The 15,963-nt window shown below is 38.5% G+C and overlaps 1 protein-coding gene across 1 annotated transcript in view; it reads right to left on the reverse strand.

Moving 5' to 3' along the window:
• Positions 1-15,963, reverse strand: part of LACE1 (lactation elevated 1) — a gene marked incomplete at its 5' end in the record, with an annotated part of 174,968 nt that overhangs the window by 140,737 nt on the left and 18,268 nt on the right. The window contains one exon of the mRNA XM_011952889.1: positions 13,915-14,014. Coding sequence (XP_011808279.1) covers positions 13,915-14,014 — 100 coding nt within the window. The remainder of the gene's footprint in view (positions 1-13,914; positions 14,015-15,963) is intronic.

Genomic DNA, 15,963 nt, shown 5'->3' on the forward strand with positions numbered 1-15,963 from the left:
TCTGTCTGTACTTTAGTTCAACATTAAAAAGTAATCAGTGTCATCCTGGATGTGTTCATAACTATGGCAGAAATGCCTCCATAGTTTCCCTGCTAAGCATAATTCAGACTTTTTAACTAAGATACATATATTTGGTATTCATATTAAGAAACTATTCATCTACTTATATTTTATGAAGTTATTCTATGAAGAAAGGATGTTGAATTTTGCCAAATGCTTTGTCAGCCTTTAAGGTGATGACCATTGTATTTTTCCCCCTAGAAGCATTAAAATAATAAATTAAAATTAATATGTGTGTGTATGTGCATACCCATAACTGTTAGCCAACTTTCTAGTGATAGTCAGTCTTTTATTTAGTATGAATATGCTGGTCTGAGTAGGAATCACATCATGCTGTTGCCTGATAATCTAAGAAAAATAGTATTATTTTTGACATTTGAATGCTATCTAATGCATTTTCATTATAATAAACAGTGAATAGCTGGGCACGGTGGCTCACACCTGTAATCCCAGCACTTTGGGAAGCCGAGGCGGGTGGATCACCTAAGGTCGGGAGTTCAAGACCAGCCTGACCAACATGGGGAAACCCCGTCTCTACTAAAAATACAAAATTAGTCAGGCGCGGTGGCACATGCCTGTAATCCCAGGTACTTGGGAGGCTGAGGCAGGAGAATTGCTTGAACCACGGAGGCAGAAGTTGCAGTGAGCCGAGATTGTGCCATTGCACTCCAGCCTAGACGACAAGAGCGAAGCTCCATCACACACACACACAAAAAAACCGAATAAAATCCAGAAACTCCAAAGTTCACTGCTCTGATGGTTCTAGGGTCAGTCAGTCTGGGACATTTTTAGCACCTTGTGTCAATCTGCCAAAGAAGCAGAGTCATTTCAATTTATGTAGTCTATTTCCCCATAAAAAGATGTTTCTATTTTTGATTGACTAAATGTCTCAAGTTGAACTACTAATTTAATTTCCAATTTTCAACTAATTGAACCTACAAATCTATTATTAATTTGTTGTCAGAGTCTTCATCCACTTAAAACAGTCTTATTATATTTCCCTATTGGAATGTCATGAAATTAACAACATTTTACTGCAGTACCTAAAATGTGAGAGTCACGTACGTGAAATTTTAAATTGTGGATTTTTGTTTCTAGCTATTCTGATGACTTGACACTACATATATATATATATATATATATATATATATATATTTTTTTTTTTTTTTTCCCAGAGACAAGGTCTTCCTATGTTGTTCAGGCTACAGTCGGTGGCTATTCACAGGCATGATTGTAGCTCATGTAGCCTTGAACTCCTGGACTCAAGCAATTCTCCTGCCTCAGCCTCCCAAGTAGCCAGGATGACAGACATGTGCAAACGCACCGAGCCCCGACACTAGAATCTCTGAAAAGTAAAAACCATAATCCAGGTCTCTTCTGATTAAAAAAAAAAAGAAAGAAAGAAAAGTAAATATGTATTTACTTGTATGTAGACATTAAAATATTTACCTACATGACAAAATTGCTAAATGAATAATTTACTTGAAGCTTTATAAAAATAAGAAATTAAACACAAACTCTCTCTGCGTATATTTTATCTGAAACTTTTCAAATAATTTCCTATTCCTATGGATCTGATCCAAGATCCTCTTTATTTCAGGTTCAAGAGCCTTAACCAGATTGTCCTATGAAATATAAAATGAGTGTTTTCGGTTGGTTTTTTTCCAAGATGGTGGATTAGCGGCTTTCAGCATGCCTCAGACACTTGGAAATAGCAAGATAGTACATAAAGATCAACTCTGTGAGTTTTAATTCAAGGAGGAAAATGGAAATCTACTGGAGTCATAAAGGACATCCCAGAACCCAGGGAGGAGAATGCCAGAAAACAGCCCCCATGCTAGCATCCAGCTGACAAAGGTGAGTGAATCTCCAGTACGTGAGAAAGGATGAAGTCTCACTCTGTGACTCACCTTGCCACTGGGAATCCAAGCAACCCAGGCCAAGGGATAGCATTTTGCTTCTCCCAAGCCCTGTAGTTAACTTGAGGAGAGGATTGGAGACACTGTGAAGGAAAGACACTGGGAAAAGCTGCAGGCATTTTCCCAGATCTGAGACTGAGAGCAGGACACCATTTTTAATCTGGGCCATTCTTTGGTGACCTGCAGCGTGGCTGTATGGGCATTTTAGTCTCAGGCCAGAGATTGGAACACCTGCTCCAGAGTTGGATAGGGGGCCTCCATATCCAGAACTGTGGAAAGTGCTTCAGCAGTAGGTGCTGGAATTGTGCTCTCCCCTGTCACAAGTCTGGCATGGAAGAGAGCTGCAGTTTCTCCTGGGTGGTGAGACTTGAAGCCAGGGCCAGCATGGAAACCTGCAACTGATCTGCGTGTGCCATCGCTGGGTGCCCCACCCTGCTTCCCTGAGATCATGGTGCAGCAGGGCCCTCTCTCCTCCAACCCCAGGCAGAAGTCCAGGCATTTGGAATATGTACTTGCCTGAACCAGTAGCCTGAGCCATCCCACCGTTCCTGGACATAGACTGCGATGCTGTGAGGCTCTCTCTGCTCCACACCTAGGCGGATCTCCAGGCATTTGGAACGCCTGTTTGCCAGGTTCAGCAGCCTAAGCTGCCCCAGCCTTCCTGTACAGAGATCCTGGTACAGGGGGACCCTCTCTGTTACATGCCCAGGAAGATATCCAGGCATTCAGAGCACCTGCCTGCTTGGTCCAGCAGCCTAAGTTGCCCCACCCCTCCTGTGTAGAGCTCTTGGTGCATGGGGGCCCTCTCTGCTCCATGCCCAGGCAGATCTCCAGGCACCTGGAGCATCACTCACCTGGATCGGCAGCTTGACCTGCCCCACTCTTCCTGTGCAGAGAGTCTGGTGCAGAGAGGCCCCCTCTGCCTCACAACCAGACAGCTATCCAGGCATTCAGAGCACCCTCTCATCTGGTTCAGCAGCCTAAGCTGCCCCACGCTTCCTGGGCATAGATCATAGTGCAGCAAGACCCTCTCTGGTCCATGTCCAGGCAGCTCGCCAGGCAACTGGAGCAACCACTCTCCTGGATTAGGAGCTTAGGCCATCCTCTCATCCTCATGCACAGAACTTGGAGCTGAGCAGGTTTCCCAGGTCCACACCTAGGAAAACCTTTGGGTACCTCATGGTCACCCACTGGATTCTCCCTTGGCACTAGTGCTTGTGTCTACCATCAGGGGACCTGCAGGATTCGCCAGGTCTGCCTCTGCCCTTCATGTCTCCCATTGCCACCCTCTCAAACCCCTGTCACCATCAGGGCTAAACAAGGAGTGCAGACCACTGTGCCTTCTACAAATCAGCTAATTGCCTGGAGCAACAGAGAGCTTCTGCCAGTAAACAAGGATCAAGTATATACCCAAACACACTGGTTGTAGCTGGCTCTCACCTGTAAGTACCATCTACAGGCTTGTAAGACAAAGTTCACAGCCCAATATAAAACATGCTGAAAATATGTAACGAATCTGCACGTTGTGCACATGTATCCTAGAACTTAAAGCATAATAAAAAATATTTTTAAAAAAATGCTGAAAGAAGTACATAGGGTAGCTGGTCGCAGTGGCTCATGCCTGTAATTCCAGCAACCTTGGGAGCTTGGGAGGCTAAGGTGGACAGATCACTTGAGGTCAGGAGTTCGAGACCAGTCTGGCAAACAAGGTGAAACCCTGTCTCTACTAAAAATACAAAACTTAGCCAGGCATGGTAGTGGGTGCCTGCAATTCCAGCTACTGAGGAGGCTGAGGCAAGAGAATTGCTTGGACCTGGAAGGAGGAGGTGGTAGTGAGCCAAGATTGGGCCACTGCACTCCGCAATCCAGCCTGGGTGACTAAGTGAGACTCTATCTCCAAAAAAAAAAAGAAGAAGAAGAAGGAGAAGGAGAAGAGCAGCAGCAGCAGCAGCATCATAGGGCTGTTCAAGCAAAGCCAAAAGATCTTACCGAGCATTCTCTACAGTCACATCCCCTGGGCGAGCAGGGAAAAGGGAAATAAAAGAAAAATTAATAATAATAATAATAACAGCATTATAGGGAAAGAAAGAAAAAGAAAAAATCCTACCTGCATGAAAATAATTACAAAAATCAGAAGTGCCAGTGTCTCTAGATGAGAAGGAACCAGCACAAGAATTCTGGCACCATGAAAAAGTTAAAGGTAGTGACACCACCAAAAAATTTCTCTAGATCTCCAGCAATGGTCCCTAACCAAAATAGAAACTCAGAAATAACAGATAAGGAACTCAAAGCATAGGCCGGGTGTGGTGGCTCACACCTGTAATCCCAGCACTTTAGGAGGCCAAGGCAGCCAGATCACCTGAGGTCGGGAGTTCGAGACCAGCCTGGCCAATATGGTGAAAGTCCATCTCTACTAAAAATACAAAAATTAGCTGGGCGTGGTGGCATGTGCCTGTAATCCCAGCTACTTGGGTAGCTGAGGCAGGAGAATCACTTGAACCTGGGAGATGGAGGTTGCAGTAAGCTGAGATTACATGACTGCACTCCAGCCTGGGCATCAGAGTGAGACTGTATCAAAAAAAAAAAACAAACTTCAAAGCATGGCTTGCAAGGAAGCTCACAGAGATCCAAGACAAAGTTAAAAATCGAGAAAAGAAACTTCTAAAGCAATCCAAGAAATGAAGAGATAAACATCTTAAAAAGAAATCAATCAGAGCCTCTAGAATTAAAAAACTCGCTTAAGGAATTTCAAAATAAAATTGAAAGCTTTATAAATGGACTGGACCAAGCAGAAGAAAGAATTTCAGGACTTCAAGACTGGTCTTTTGAACGAATCCAATCTGACCAAAAAAAAAAAAAAAGAATTTTTAAAAGTAAGTAAAATAAGCAAATTATTTGAGAAATGTGGGATTACGTAAAGCAACCAAACCTTCAAATTATTCCTGAGAGAGAAGGAGAAAAAGCAAACCACTTGGAAAATATACTTGAGGCAAGAATTCAAGAAAACTTCCCTAGTCCTTAGAACATGAATAAATAAATTTGTGAAAAATGTCAAAAAAAAAAAAAAAAAAAGGAAACTTTCCTTATCTTCTTATCTTGCCAGGGAGGTAGACATCCAGATACAAGAAATCCAGAGAACACCTGCAAGATACTATATACAAAATGAACATCACCAAGACATATATAGTCACCATACTGTCCAAGGTCAATGCTAAAGAAAAAATCTTAAAGGCAGCTGGAGAAAAAGGGCAGATCATGTACAAAAGGAACCCCATCAGGCTAACAGTGGACTTGTCAGCCGGAACCTTGCAAACCAGGAGAGACTGGGAGCCAATTATCAGCATTCTTAAAGAAAAGAAACTCCAACCAAGAATTTCACATCCTGCCAAACTAAGTTTCACAGCAAAGAAGAAATAAAATCATTTCCAGACAAGCAAGTGCCAAAGGAATGTGTTACCACTAGAGCAGCCTTACAATAGATCCTTAAGGGAGTCCTAAATATGGAAACAAAAGAATGATACCTGCTACCACAAAAACACACTTAAGTACATAGCCCACAGACCCTATAAAGAAAAAAAACAATAGAAACTACAAAGCAAACAGCTAACAATTTCACAATAGGATCATAATTTCACATATCAATATTAACCTTGAATGTAAATGGTCTAAATGCCCCACTTACAAGGCAAAGAGTGACAAGTTGGATAAAGAAACAAGACCCATCCATCTGTTGTCTTCAAAAGACCCATCTCACATGTAATGACACCGACAGGCTCCAAGTAAAGGGGTGGAGAAAGATCTACCATGCAAAAAGAAAACCAAAAAAAAAGGCAGAAAAAAAAATCTTATTATCAGATTAAATAGACTTTAAACCAACAACGGTAAAAATATACAAAGAAGGGTATTACATAATGATAAAGGGTTATATTCAATAAAACTTAACTATCCTAAATATATATGTATCCAACATTGGAGCATCCAGATTCATAAAACAAGTACTTATACACTTACAAAAAGACTTAGATAACCACACAATAATAGTAGGGGACTTCAATGCCCTACTGACAGGATTAGATCATCAAGGCAGAAAATTAACAAAGAAATTCTGGACTTAACAGTTGACCAATTGGACTAATAGATATGTACAGAACACTCTATATATCAACCACAGAATATACAGTCTTCTCATCTGCACACAGAACATACTCCAAGATTAACCACATGCTCAATCATAAAGTAAGTCTTGATAAATTTTTTAAAAATCAAAATCATATCAACCATCCTCTTAGACCGCAGTAGAATAAAAATAGAAATCAATACCAAGAAGATCTCTCAAAACCACACAATTACATGGAAATTAAACAACTTGCTCCTGAATGACTTTGGGGTAAACAATAAAATCAAGGCTGAAATCAAAAGATTCTTTGAAATAAATAAAAACAAAGACACAATATCCCAAAATCTCTGGGATATAGCAAAAGCAGTGTCAAGAAAAAAGGTTACAGCACTAAATGCCTACCTCAAAAAGAAAGATTTCAAACCAACAATCTAACATCACACCTAGAAGAACTAGACAAAACAAGAACAAACTAACCCCAAGCTAGCAGAAGAAAAGAAATAACTAAAATCAGAGCACAACTGAACAAAATTGAGACTCAAAAATCCACACAAAGAATCAGTGAAACCAAAAGTAGGTTATTTGAAAGGATAAACAAGATCTATAGACTGCTAGCTAGATTAAAAAAGAAAAAGAGAGAGAAAATCCAAATAAGCACAATCAGAAATGACAAAGGTGACATTCCAACCAATCCCACAGAAAAACAAAAGATCCTCAGAAACTAATACAAACACCTCTACATACACAAACTAGAAAATCCAGAGGAAATGGATTAATTCCTGGAAACATACAGTCTCCCAAGATTGAATCAGAAAGAATTGAAACACCAAACAATATCAAGTTCCAAAATTGAATCAATAATTTAAAAACTACAAATCCAAAAAAGCCCTAGACCAGAGATGGATTCACAGCTAAATTCTACCAGACATACAAAGAAGAGCCGGTACCAATTCTACTGAAACTATTTCAAAAAACTGAGGAGAGACTCCTCCTTAACTCATTCTACAAAGCCAGTATCACCCTAGTACCAAAACCTGGCAAAGACACAATGAAAAGGCTGATATCCCTGATGGACATAGATACCAAAATCCTCAAAAAAATACTAGAAAACTGAATTCAACAACACACCAAAAAGTTAATTCACCATAGTCAAGTAAGCCTCAGTCCTGGGATGCAAGGTTGGTTCAACATACACAAATCAATAAATATGATTCACCACATAAATAGAATTAAAAGCAAAAATCATAGAATAATCTCAATAGATGTAGAAAAAGCTTTCAATAAAATCCAACATCCTTTCATGATAAAAACCCTCAAGAAACTAGACATTGCAGGAACACACCTAAAAAATAATAAGAGCCATCTATGACAAACCCATAGCCAACATCATACTAAATGGGCAAAAACTGGAAGCATTCCCTTTGAGAACTGGAATAAGAAAGGATGCCCACTCTCACCACTCCTATTCATACACTGGAAGTGCCAGCCAGAGCAATCAGGCAAGAGGAAGAAATAAAAGGAATCTAAATTGGAAAAGGAGAAATCAAACTATCTTTCTTCACAGACAGTATGATTCTATACCTTGAAAACTCTAAAGACTCCATCAAAAGTCTCCTGGAACTGATAAACAACTTCAGGAAAGTTTCAGGATACCAAAATCAATATACAAAAACCAGTAGCATTTCTATACACCAATAACATTCAAACTGAGAACCAAATTAAGAATGCAATCCCATTTGTAATAGCCATACACACAGAAAATGCCTACGAATACATCTAACCAAGGAGGTGAAGAAAATAAAGAAAATAACCAAATGTTAATTTTATAGTTATGTCATCACATATTTGAAATAAATGAAAAAAGTGAATTTATATAAAGTGAAATATATATATATACACATATATACATACATACACTAGAAATGTTATTTAAAATAAACTAAACAGGCTGGGCGTGATGGCTCATGCTTATAATCCCAGCCTTTTGGGAGGCCTAGGAGGGAGAATTGCTTGAGCCCAGGAGTCTGAGACTAGCCTGGGCAACATAACGAGACCCTAACTCTACAAAAAAAAATTAAAAACTAGTTGGGCACAGTGGTACATGCCTGTAGTCCTAGCAACTCAGGAGGCTGAGGCAGGAGGATGGTTTGAGCCCAGGCATTCAAGGTTAGAGTGAGCTATAATCACACCCCTGCACTCCAGCCTGGGTCAGAGCAAGACCCTGTCTCTAAAAATAAATAAAGTAATTAATTGATTAATTAAATTTAATAAACATTTTGAGACTGCCAGAAAGGAAAATCCCTAGAGACCAAAAAACAAAGAGAAAGCTAAAAACTAAAGTAGTAATCATGCCAGGCACAGGGACTCAAGCCTATAATCCCAACATTTTGGGAGGCTAAGGCAGGAGAATAGTTTGAGCACAGGAGTCTGAGACTAGCCTGGGCAACAGAGGGAGATCCACAAAAAATTTAAAAGTTTGCTGAGCCTGGTAGTCCAAGCTACTCACAAGGCTGAGGCAGAAGGATCGTTTGGGCTCAGGAGGTCGAGGATGCAGTCAGCAGTACCGCTCGCCACCGTGCCCAACTAATTTTAAATTTTTTGTACAGATAGGCTCTCATTATGTTGCTCAGGCTAGTCTCAAACTCCTGTACTCAAGCAATTTTCCTGCCTAGGCCCCCCAAAAGGCTGGGATTATAAGCATAAGCCATCACGTCCAGCCTGTTTAGTTTATTTTAAACAACATTTGTAGTGTCTTGTAGTGGTATTGCACCATTGCACTCGAGTCTGGGTGACAGAGCAAGACTGTCACAAAACAAAACAAAAATAAAACAATACAAAACAAAAAATAAAGTAGTAATCACAAGCTGACACAGCTGCATGGTATACAGAGGGTGAGGCCTTGGACCCAAACAAGGCATGAGCTGGAAGTTAGGGCTAGAAAAAACGGTGAAGTGCAGGACAGCACTCTTTGGTCCCTTATTCCCTCCACCCGCCTCAAGTATGACTTCCCCTTCTCTTCTACAAGACCGTCCGAGACACTCCACTCCACAGTTACTTACTCTCTTAGGTTCCTAAACTTGGTGTTGCTTTACGTGACCACCAATTATTTTCTATTAAAATTAATAATGATTAAATAGTCCTCACAATTTTATATTAATATGAATAATTAATTTGTCTATAAATTAACAATAAATTAAGTTATTATAAACAATAAATTATTAACTGATTAGGCTATGATTGTAGCCCCCATCACCAACAACCATCCATTCTTGCCCAGGAAATTGAAGCATTATAAGTAGAAATGAAGGGAATGAGATGAATGAAACAGAAGGAATTAAACAGAGGGGCTAAAGGATTAATAGAGGAAAAAAAAAATGTATGTTCTTCTCTATCAAGCATTATTTTCTAGACTCCTAACCTCTAGTTTTTTGTCTCTGTTGAATGGCAGACACACCATTCACCCAGCTGTACAACTCAAAGTTAGAAAGTGTCCTTTCCTTTTTCCCCAGTATCTAACCTATATCCAAGTGCTGTCTACTTCACCTCCTAAATCTCTCTCAAATCTATCCTTCTCTCCATATCCATTGCCATCACCTTGTACCTGGGTTTCTTAACTTAGGCACTACTGACATTTTTGGCTACATAATTCTTTGTTGCAGGGGTTACATTATAGGATACTTTGGCTATATTCCTGGCCTTTACCTACTAGATGCCAGTAGCGGCCCTCTCCCACCGGGTGAGAGAACCAAAAATGTCTCAGGTGTTACCAAATATTCCCTGGTAAGCAAAAGAGGCCCCTCGTTGAGAATCACTGCCTTATACCCTTATACCAAGGTATATTCATTTCTTGTCTAGTGTGCTACAACAGCTTCCTAATATGTCTCCCTGAATGCACCATATTACTATACCCCATCTAGTAACCTATTCTCCAAACTACAGCCAGAAGGGTATTTCCAACTCAGATCATGTCAGTCCCTGCTTAAGATAAGCTTCAGTGGCTTAGCGTTTCTCTTAGAATAAAATCCAAAATCCTTATTATTGCTACAAGGTGTAGCTCTTACCTCTACAGATTCAACTTGTACTTTACTGCATCCTTCTCCCCCTCACTCTCCACTCTAGCCCCACTGGCTACCTCAAATGGGTCATTCTATCTCCAGCCACTCGGCTTTGCCTCAACCCTCTGCCAGCTCTTGTAGCAGTCTAAGAAGTTGCTTCTATTTTAAAAGATGGATGGATGGATAGAGAGATAGATCGATCTGGGGCTGGGCGCGGTAGCTCACACCTGTAATCCCAGCACTTTGGGAGGCCAAGGCAGGTGTATTACCCGAGGTCAGGAGTTCAAGATCAGCCTGGCCAACATGGTGAAACACTGTCTCTACTAAAAATACAAAAAATTAGCTGGACATGGTGGCAGGTGCCTGTAATCCCAGCTACTTGGGAGACTGAGACAGGAGAACCACTTGAACCCAGGAAGCAGAGGTTGCAGTGAACCGAGATCGTACCACTGCACCCCAGTCTGGGCAACAGAGTAAGGCTCTGTCTCAAAAAAAAAAAAAAAAATTATGACCTAAAAAAAAGTTGAATGCATTTTGATGGCTGGAAAAGAGGACACTCTTCTTTTTTTCTTCTTCCCCTCCCCACATTTTTCTAATGTAGTACTTTGAGTTGCTGTTTTAAGAAAAGGACATTCTTTCTCTAGGACAGGATAGACAGAGATCAGTGATGACCATAAGGCAAAAAGATCGAAAACAATGTGTAAAAAGAGTCACAAAACCTAAGTTCTAGTCTTTGTTCTGTCATTCACTATCCATGTGATTTGTTTTTAATTTACATATAATATGTAACATTTTTTGGCCTACAGTTCTATGTTTTCAGCACATGTAACCACCACTACAATCAGGATGCAGCAGTTGCATCCTGAGGCTGCCCCTTTGTAGTCAAACACCTCCTCACCCTGGACCTTGGCAATCACTGCTCCATTCTTCGTCTTATAGTTTTACCTTTTCCTGATATGCTTAGGCTCTCTGAGTCTTTTTCTCCACGAATAAAATTATACACACACATGCACACACACACATATACGTCATCTTCATTACATTAAAATATTAAGTTATTTATGATGATTATCTGCTGTGGCTAAAAAACCTGCTCTATGACAAGCATCCCATTCCTTCCACAGTTTATATTTAGAAAAGGCTTTCTCTAAGTTTGTCCAGTTTTTGCAATTCTGCATCTTGAACTTTCAGTCTTCTCCAGAAGGGTGGCTCCAGGTCAGATTTCTGCAGGTTACTCCGATACACCGGTAGCTTTGTTCACTCCTACAAAGCTAGGAGCTGCAAAATATTCCTTTACCCCTCCTGGTGGCTGTCCTTCCTCAGTTAGTTAACCACACTGCCACAGTCTAAGCAGCCTAATTATCCTTTCAGCAGTCCTTGCTACAGGGCTTCCAAAATTGTTCTAGCTCTTTGCTATTTATGAGCATAGCTTGTCACCGAATGTCTAAAGGTAATACTGATGCCACTGTCAAATCAACATGTTAGCTGTCATAGAGACAAGCTTCACTTCCACATAGATAGAAGATCTAATATTAAAAAGCTCACTCCCTTGGCTCATAGGGTTGCTAACACTAGTTAATCACAAGAATGCTATATATAACATTATATGGATTTTAATAAGTACATCTGCAAAACCACTCATAATTCTTTTGTAGTACAATGGATGAGGTATAACTATAATTGTTTGAATAACTGGATCCAAAAAGTGGTGATTAGTTAATTGACATCTTCCTAAGACAAGGCCTCCAGTGGTATGCAATAAGTAACTTAATTTAGTCCTATCTGATTTACACATTTTAATTAAGGAATGGCTAAAGATATAGAAATATGATTATCAAATGTATAAATGTCATAGTAGGGATAGCCAAAAACAAATTGTGTTAGAATCATAGTTCAAAAATACTTCAAACATACTCCATTTGCAAAACAAAAATAAATAAAAACAAAAACAAAAATAAAAAATACTTCAATAAAAATCAGTAAAATGGAACATAGACTAATAGGTTGAAATGTAATATGAAAAAAAAGAAATTCACTACACAAACATAGAATGAGAGAGACCTAGTTTCACAGCAGGCTACATAGTAAGATCTTGGTCTGTTAGCAATTTTAAATTCAATATACGCCATCAATGTGGCACAGCTTACTTTAAAAAAAAAGTTCCCACTATGACATTACTCTTTTCAGACTCACTAATGAATTCCATGTCACTAATTGCAATGGTTAATTCTCAACCTCATTTCAGCTTGTAGCAGCATTTAACAGAAGTATTCATCAACCCTTTTGTTACTACTTTTCTTTTCCTTACTTGACACTCTCCTGGTTCTCCTCCTACCTCACCAGCTGCTCTTTCCTGCCTCCTTTAAGACTGATGACTTCCAAATGTACATCTCCAGCCCAGACTTTTCCAGTGAAGTCCAAACTCTTATATGCATCCCCCTTGGTCACCACAGAAACCCCTACCTCCACCTCCCTACTCAAATCTGCTTTTTCTGTAGTCTTCCCCATCTCAGTAAACAGCAACTTCATCCTTCCAATTGCTCAGGCCAAAACCTTTGAGTTACTGTTGATCCCCCTCTCTTTTGTCATACCCTAGATCCATTCCATCAGTAAATCCTGCTGACTCTGCCTATACAGTATATCCAGAACCTGTCCTCTTCTCATCACTTTACTGCTCCATCACCTCCCCTTGGGATTGTTGCTGTAGTCTCCTAAATGGTCTCCTTACTTCTAACTGTGAAACCCCATACCCACACTCTATTCTCAATACTGCAGCCAGAGAGATCTTTTTAAAACATGCAATCATCCCGTGTTCATTCTATTTACTGAGAACCATCTATGTGTAAGACACTGTTATAGGTGCTGAGAACACATTTGAGAACAGAAGAGATAAAAATCACTGCCCTCATGAAGCTTTTGTATCCTGGAAGGGAACAGACAATAAACCATAAATATAATAAATAAGTAAATTATATGGTAGATCCATAGTGCTATGGGTAAAAAAGAGAGCAGGGTAAAGGGAAGTAGTACCAAGAAGAAAAGGATGTGTTGCAGGTTCAGGGAGACAAGTCTAGGCCTCACTAGCAATGTAACTTCTGAGCAAAGACAAAGGAGGTGAGGGCTTAGCCATGCAGGTGTCTGGAGAAATAGCACTCCAGGCAGAAAGATGTTCCCATTAAGTCTCTCAGGAAATATCTGTGGCTTCTTAGACCTTTAACTGAGCACATGATGGGCTGAAAGATGCAAGATTTTAAACTTGTTGTTTTTAATATAAATATTATTTGTATTTTAATTTTTAAGTACTTAATAAGCCACAAGTGCTTTTTTAGAAATGATAATTTAAGTGAAGTATTAGAAACTATTCATGCAAGCAAGTTTTCATTCTTTTTCTAAAATTTAATTATGAGTTTTGTCTTTCATTTAGTTGAGTTTCTTTCAGGGCCCATAAAAAGCAGTCCAAAAGGCCTGCATTTTTTTTATAAGCACATATGACTTATCTAATATTTAGGGGAAAAAAACACAAAAAAACAGCAAAAACAGCAAGTGCACCAAACATGGGAATCAACTGGATTTAGCTTGCTAAGAATATATAACTTTTCAAATACAAATACGAAATGATTTTTCAGATTGAGCCAGTTATAAAACTAGTAATAAGCAAAGTAATCAGATTTACTAACACAATAAATTTAGTACAAAATTATGGATTTTTAAAAGCTTGTTAGTTTCCACCTAATTGGATGACTAGCACAATGTTTGTTTTTACCTTCCGGTGGCCTGTTGGATGTTGCCACAACGACGACCCCGTTTTTGAACAGATTTTCAAAAAGCTGTTTCAGAATCATGGCATCAGCAATGTCAGTGACCTATTGACAACAACACATTTGTTTTATTTTAATTTCACTTCTGCTCTAACAAATTTGCTAATGGATCATCTTTTTTTTTAAGATGGAAGTAAATTCCAAGAGAAAAATTCTAATTATCATCATAAAGAAAAGAGTAGATAATTAAAATCATGAAACACTGTATAGCAGCCTTTTAAACTTGACTCTGCTTTTTTGAAAGCCTATCATTTCTACACAAATTACCAAATGGTTCTATGATAACTTCTTTTATAGAACTACAGGTGGAAAGCATAGATAATTGTCCTAAACATTTAGGAAGTCTAATTAATTAGAACTAACATGACCAACACCCTCCTCCTCTTCCCACCCGTTTCCCACCCCCCCAAAAAAAGAGAGATGAAAAAATAATAATAATAAAATATACAGGCTGTTTGAGATTTCTAATACCTTTCTGGCAAAGGTCCCTGGAAAGGTGACTTTAAATGGTCATGGGACTTTAGAAATAAGGACAAGTAGCCAGTGAGACATAATCAGCTGCTGTTGAAAATAGAATGATATGACATAGATACTATTGTGCAATTGTTGCACAAAACAATTCAACAGATGGCCCATCACAAAAATAAGCAATTTCATTGTTCTTTTTAAGTGCCTTCTATTACTGTCCATGAATAATCAAAAGGCACTGCAGTCACTTCCAGCACAGCCAGCCTCTGCTAACCTTCACAAACACAAATATTCCTTCTACCAAAAAAAAAAAAAAACCAAAACAACCTTTCAAGAATGGCTAATATAGTCCCTTAAAAAAATAACTTGTGACAATACTAGAAATGCATAATACAGATAAAACTATTCCATCCAAGTTAGGTTACAGAGAAATATAACTATTGGTCTTTTCTAAAATTGTGTTTTAAATTCACAATTACGAAGTAAGCTTAATGATGTAACTTTTTCTAAAGGCTTTTAAAATTCACAAAGAAAGACAACAATTAAGGAGGGAAAGAAGTTGACTCCAAAAATAAATTTGTAATGAAGATTGACATCAATCATTGTAAGTATATAATAACATGGGTTTTAGATACTCCCAGTGTAAAAATGTCTTGATCTTTCTTTGATAGCACATTTCAAATAATCTCAGTACAACTTGCTTTACATATATCCACAAGATATAGTACACTGTTATTTTTAAACCCCATTAGAGGACATAAAAATTGGTGAATTCTTTCAATTAAATCAAAATCCTAAAAGTTACAAACTGAATGGTTATAATGCAATTAACAATAACCTGGGTTGTACAAGTCTAAATCACTTTTCTTTTTACAGCTAATATCTTACTCAAAGGTTTAATTATTTCTTTCCCACCTGAAAACAAAACCATGAAATAGGGATGTATTTTTTTATTTTTTATTTTTTATTTATTTATTTTTGCTGTCTCAGGTTATAACCAAAAAACTACTAAAGATTCCTTACATTAAAAAGACTTCGGGAACTTCAAAATGGTGATTAAATGAAAAGGAAAGTGGTGCTGATATTATTTAATTTAGAGTTTAGGATCACTGTCAAATTTGGCTTCCGCAAAAACACTGACAGAGAAAGTCCTTTTCAAATGCTTGAACACCAGTGGCATTTCTGATGAGAGAACAGAACAAGCTTGCACATTTTAATAGTAACTGCACTTTTAAATTACATTGCCAGTACACTGACTTTTTAAAAGAACAATATCAATGAAAGGTTGCCCGATTTTAGAGAATAAAAATGGTCATTTGACTATATCATTAATGTCTTTGAAAAAAATGTAAAATAGCTTTTGTGCCCTAAGGTTTAGAAAACTGAAGGGACATTTAGCTTATGACACAATGCAAAGGTTTAAACTGAAAGTTGAAGAGAGCCAACAGTAAAGGCTTGTGGTTGAGTTATAATTTGCTGTTTTTATATTTCAGAATGTTTTTGCCCTATCAGAGCAAATTAGCTTG

This window comes from Colobus angolensis, unplaced genomic scaffold, assembly GCF_000951035.1.
Source record: "Colobus angolensis palliatus isolate OR3802 unplaced genomic scaffold, Cang.pa_1.0 Scaffold35, whole genome shotgun sequence".
NCBI lineage: Eukaryota > Metazoa > Chordata > Mammalia > Primates > Cercopithecidae > Colobus > Colobus angolensis.